A 6,118-nucleotide genomic window follows, 5' to 3' on the forward strand; every position below is an offset into this window, starting at 1 on the left:
CTGATCGTTAAATTAATCACTAATGAGAAATTAATTTAGAAATCAATTCCTTTGGTAGCAGGAATCTAGTAGTTAATGTTTTGTGATCAATTTTTTTTGATTGCTAAAGTCTTGGTAGCTAAATTTTAGAAACCAATTCAAAGACCAATTATATTTTTTATTCATAATAATAACTATTTTAATAATCAATAATTTTTTATTTTGTAGATTGATATCTAAATTAGTCATTTTATTAACAATTTTTATCACTAAAATTAGTTAATTGGTTGTTAACGAGGTATTTTCTTGTAACGAATTAATCAGATTGAAATGCAATCATATTCTTATATTGAATATATTAAATTTAGTAACTCATACATTAAAATTCCATTGACATAGAATTAAACCTTGTGTAAATGTATTACAACTGCATGTGCAGGTAAACACCACCATCGAAAGAAGCTAAATGTCAATATTATTTGGATTTTATTAATTTATTTGTACTAATTTGTAGCAGATTATTAATTTCGACGTGCAGATTTCATGCTCCATGCTCTCATGTTCTCCACAGTGATATGCTCGGTACCGTTGTTGAAGACAAACAAGTGAGCCTTTTTGTTTACGGCTAGTGTTGGATAAACCCTAGATAAGATGTTTGTTTTGCCTCCAACACCAAAGCTTTCAACCACTGAGTGATCAATCTGTCATCAAAAGTAAATATAAAACAATTAAGCATACACTATATTTTGAATTGAACTTCAGCTTGATTATATATATAATAATAATATATTTATACATTGTTTATAAAAAAATATAAAAAACTTAAACTTTTGAGAATTTTTCTAATATTATATGACACCAAATGGGGGCAATGAGATTAACACTTACCAAACTTCTGAGAGAGAGTTTTTTATTGTGGGATAAATCCACATCCACAAAACCTGCAAATGAAGGCTTGTACAGTTCTCTCTTCAAGGAGGAACTGTGAAAGAAGTGAAAAATGAAATTATAATCGGAAAAGATGCAGAAAGCAATTTTGAAAAGCCAAATTGGAATATATATATATATAGTTGACTATAACCTTCTAGCATCAGAGCACATGAGAATGACATGCTTGTTTGAAGCTTTGAAAACTCTGAAGAACACAGGTGTGAACTCTTCCAACTTTTCAGAAGCCAATGTCAAAAGTCCAAATGGCCCAACCCCTCCTTCATCCCTTGAACCCTTTTCTTCACATACACTCTCTGGCTTCACCCACCTTGAATCAAATGCTTCTGCCTTGTTCAAGCTTGAGAATGAGAACGTAATTTCCACATCAGCCTGCATTAAAAAAAGCATTTCTTATATTAAAAGCTTTATCGACAAATATCATACGTTAGTTATTGTCGTGAAAAGTTGAATCGCTTACAAATCCTACATCGACTAGAGATAAGACAATTTTATAATATATAAGTGAAATGCAAACCTCACCTTAAAAGTCGATTTTGTAGGATTGAGTTAGACTTTAAACCAACTTATAACAACTCACAACTTTTTCCGCCATAGCTTCTAAGTCCATCAAATCAACTTATCCCTTTCTTCCTTTCTATCTTATCACTAAACTACCATATTACTCCTAGTATTTCCATGGTAAAATTTTTTACCTGAGCTGCAGTTATCCCTGAGACTTTAAGATACTCTCCCTTTTTAAGCTTGTGGTTGCTTAATTTAACTTCTTTCCCTCTAAGACTGTTTAATTCCTCAACAGGCCATTGCACCAATTGTCTCCCACCAGAATCAAGCCAAATCGTTCTTGGAATGGCCTGAAATTAAAAAAAAAAAAAACATAAAGGATCAAATTAAAAAAAAAAAGTTATTAAACCTATAATTAAAATTAATTGGAAGTTGATAGCTTACTTGAATTCCTGCCCATCCTTTCTTAACATCATCTTCTTTGGAATCCGATTCATTTGCCCATGCCCACACAACCCTTCTATTCTTGCTTGGGTCAAAGAATGATTTGGAAGCATAAAAATTTCCATAATCATATCTGAGACCACCCCAACCATCCTCTGAAGTGTTATCCGGAATATACTTATCCCTTTTCCTCAAATACGTTCCCACTGTGTAGTACTCATACCTAGTCCTGTCAAGACTATTCTTAAGAACATGCTTAACACTATTCCCAACCGTGGATAAGTCTAACCCGTTTTTCCCTTTCAAAGAAACCGGGTAAAAATCCGGGCACTCCCACGTGCCCGTGGACGCAGCCGAATGGATCGGGTGCTTGACCCTGACCCACCTCAGAAAATCCTTGCTCCTGTATGTATAAGCCATTCCTCTATTTTTCCTACCGCCGCCGATCAATATCCTCCAGTGTCCATCCCTACTCCACCATGCAGTGGTGGGGTCGCGGAACACGCTGGCATTGATGCCGCCTTCTGCTTTGATGATTGGGTTAAAAGTTTTGGGCTTTACCCATTTTCTTAAAAACGGGTCTGATTTGTTTTCGGGTACGGCGTATAACTGGACCTCGCTGCTGTGTTTGTCAATGACTCCGGTGTAAAGCATCACCGGTCCTTTACCCGGGAGTATGGTGGCTGACCCGGACCAGCACCCGTATTTGTCATACGGGTTGGACGGGTATAAAGCGGGTTCAAGTTCTTTCCAATTGATGAGATCCTTTGATACTGCGTGGCCCCATATAATGTTACCCCAAACTGCTCCTTTTGGGTTGTATTGGTAAAATATATGGTAGACTCCATTGTAGTACATGGGACCTGTGATGTTGAAGGAGGTTCATGTTATTTATTATTTATGAAGTATAATAATGGTAAAAATAATTAACGAAATGGATCATTAGAAAAAAAATGTTATAAAAAGGATAACAAGATATGAAAAGTTGAACATAAGAGAGAAAATACAAGATAAAATGGTTGATGTGAAAAGAAAATTAGTTGTATAATGCATGAAAAGAAATGCTGGCTAGTAATATATTATCTAACATCTTTTTTATTTTTGGATGAAATTTATTAAAGATTATAAAATATTCTAGATATTGCAGTTTTAATAAACTAATCAAAGTGAAGGGAGAACACACTCACCATTTGGATCTGTTTGTGGCGAAGATTGATAGATAGATGAAGTGCACCACCATGAAAAAATCAGAAAGAAAAATATATCAGCACTCCATTATAAAGAAAACAAGGGTTTATGTCACAAGGTTTAGTTATTAAATAAATTTGCTGTTCAAAAAATAAACCTTTTCTAACTATATTTAAAGAACCGATTTTTGGTTGCCAATATACCGACAAACAGTATTAGTTGATTATTAATTAATAATATACATATCATTGTCTAATTGCATATGCGTGTTAGGTTACAAAACTATTTTACAATACTATTAGATTACAGAACCGAAAGAAAATGAAAACTAATCAAGAAAATTCAGGTTTTTTTTTCAGATACGTTTTTTAATTATTTTTCTTTTCATATATGATATAACATCGTTTTTTATTTCTGATTTTTAAAAAATTGTAGACAAAATAATGCAAAAGAAAAAAAAACACAAATCATTGAAAGAAAAAAACTAAAGAAAAAATAAGTTGATACTTTTACGATTGTTTTTAGAATAGTGAATATTTTGTTAAACCAATTAAAGTTCTTTAAGATCACAAAATATCTGAAAAGAATAAAATAATGTCAAATACATTTTAATTCATAAAATAAGCAGGAAACAAAAAGAAAAATAAAAACGTAGATGAATAAGAAAATAATTTATGTTAGAGGAGAATAAATTGTTAACATGATATATGTTTTCCACTGAGATAAGATAAGACACTGCATCTGCATGTGAGCATCGTAATTTTTGTATCCATTTTCATGAATATGATAACACAGCAAACCAGTTTGTAATCCTAAATGCTAAGAATGAGGTAAGATTAAAAATGACGAATTCATGTTTATGAAGCAAATTATGAAACTTTGAGACACATGCTGTTATTTTCCATATTAATGAAAAACGAGTTCTTCATCTCTGTGTGTTAGTGGTCCATCACAAGAAGAAGGTTCCAGCAACTTGACAGGAATAAGATGGGAAAGGCCACTCCCATTTTTTCTAAGCATTTTTTTAGAAAGTCAATACTTATTATATGCAGTTATTTCAAGTATTTTTCATACTGTTCTTCAATTAACTAAAATAGAGTTTTATTTCATTAATTTGTATAATAATACGTATCAAATTATTGTGTAAACAAGTAAGGTGAAACTTCTGATTCTGAATAGAAGTTTTCACTATTTTGGAATATAGTCCACTCTCGCATCTTACTGTTATTGGGGTTCATGATGGTTAGGAGTTTGATTTCATATTTATAGCAGAAAAGTGTAAGAGATAGAAAAAGGTGAAATATGCACTAAATGCATGCAACATACATAACCATTTTCTTCCTCTTACAAATGGCATGCATCTTTGTAATGAAAAAGGAAACCCCACAGTAACCCTTAACTTTATTTTCAGTTTTGGCATAAATATATTGAAGCACCTAAGTAGGTGCACAAAAGTTTAATACCATATCAATGTTACTATCTTCGTTTTTCCTACAAAGTCTGACATTCTAAGGCACTACAGAAGCATTCCATGTAAAATACATAACAGAGTCTCTCAGATACTCAAATCTACACTACACCGCACTACCAGTTAGCTTCATGCATGTGACTGTGTTCTGCAAAAGGGTTTCTCTTGCATGACTGTAGAATCAACTACAAGGGCATGCAAAAAGTCACTAAAACACTTAGCTTCATATTTTTAATACAATAATTTCTGTTCCTAAGTTTCTAAACATAAAACATGCTCTTAGGCCTTCCCAGTTATAATTCTCCCAGGATAGATAAAGTACTGATGTATCTCACATCTCTGTGAATTTTTCATATACAAGAAAATTAATAAAACTTATATACATACCTATATATATATATATTAAATTTTGACAACTTTATTTTACAACATGACATCTTTAAGTGATTTTTTATTTTTTTATTTTCTCATTTTTCTATATTCCAAAATTACTTATAAGATATTATCTTAAATTGTAAGAGAAAATTGTCAAAATTTAATTATTCAAATTTGTTCTTGTATATTATATAAATACAAATTTTCAACACGAAATCTCATTTTACATATTAATTTCGAAAGATTGAGTTAAATCTAAAGTTGAGTTAAATTTTTTTTTTTGTTCTCCCATGAGAATTGGTCGGAACTTCAATGGACATGAATAATGAGTTTAGGATTGAGCTGAACACTGATTCCAATAATAGAATATTATGTTGACGTTAATCATAAGGTAGAATATCATAGTATGTAGATTTAGTAATAATGGATGATAAAATAGGTTATATTCAATTAATGATATGTTGAGGTAAGTCAACAATTGTCATCCAACCTTACTTTCTTTAAAATCTAAAACGTTTGTTTTTTTCATTTGGTGTTTATATATATGATTCTTATTATGTTTGCAGTATATATATATATATATATATATATATATATATATATATATATATATATATATATATATAAGTCTGTTACAAACAGAAGTTGTTAATGCAAATTAGAAAGTTTGTGTTGGAATGAAATATATAGTTAGATATAAATAGAGTTTAGATGGTTGAAGTAAATTTGTGAAGTTAAATTAATTTAAAATTGTTTTTGATTGCAGTCTAAGTGTAATGAGTAAGAAAGTGTAAAGTTTACCGTTGATCCAGTTCCTACGAGGTTGAAAATGGTATGCAGTTCTGTGAAGTTTGGTAACAGAAGGCACTGAAATGGATTGGAGATCGGGGTATATGTTGTGAAACGCTTCAACGCCATGGTTCGATATCACAAAAAGAGAGGAAATTAATATAATGGTGACACAAATAGGGACAGCCATTACAAACAATGTGTGAAGAGCACAAGGAAGGTTGTGAAGGGCAGAGAGGTACCTGTTGCTGTTATTTATAGGGTGAAAAAGGTAAAGCTTCATAAGATTAGGTCATGTAAACACTTTCATATACTAACACGTTTCATTTGGTATCATTAAAATTAAAATTGTTTAGTTTGAATAAATAAATCATTATAAATTAGAAAAATAATATTTTTACACCTAAAATCTTTTTACACTCA

The 6,118-nt window shown here is 31.1% G+C and overlaps 1 protein-coding gene across 1 annotated transcript; it reads right to left on the bottom strand.

Moving 5' to 3' along the window:
- Positions 1-310: 310 nt before the first annotated feature.
- Positions 311-5,906, bottom strand: LOC114190911 (beta-fructofuranosidase, insoluble isoenzyme 1-like). The gene is made up of 7 exons (XM_028079989.2): positions 5,708-5,906; positions 3,063-3,071; positions 1,876-2,738; positions 1,623-1,781; positions 1,061-1,299; positions 868-961; positions 311-680 (listed from the first exon to the last, which is right to left on the bottom strand). The coding sequence occupies exons 1-7, from the start codon at positions 5,883-5,885 to the stop codon at positions 501-503; spliced, it is 1,722 nt and encodes a 573-aa protein (XP_027935790.1). The 5' UTR covers positions 5,886-5,906; the 3' UTR covers positions 311-500.
- Positions 5,907-6,118: the final 212 nt, after the last annotated feature.

This window comes from Vigna unguiculata, chromosome 7 (genome assembly GCF_037176805.1).
Source record: "Vigna unguiculata cultivar grain cowpea cultivar isolate G323 ecotype 2 chromosome 7, ASM3717680v1, whole genome shotgun sequence".
Taxonomy (NCBI): Eukaryota; Viridiplantae; Streptophyta; class Magnoliopsida; order Fabales; family Fabaceae; genus Vigna; species Vigna unguiculata.

Bases quoted from the DNA above. Each gene is read 5' to 3' on its own strand.
- LOC114190911 (XM_028079989.2), bottom strand. From the start codon at position 5,885: ATGGCTGTCCCTATTTGTGTCACCATTATATTAATTTCCTCTCTTTTT. The intron at 1,300-1,622 runs GTAAAAAATTTT...TTTTTAATGCAG, and splicing joins CAGGGATAACTGCAGCTCAG to GCTGATGTGGAAATTACGTT. The intron at 962-1,060 runs GTTATAGTCAAC...CTTCTTTCACAG, and splicing joins ATGTGCTCTGATGCTAGAAG to TTCCTCCTTGAAGAGAGAAC.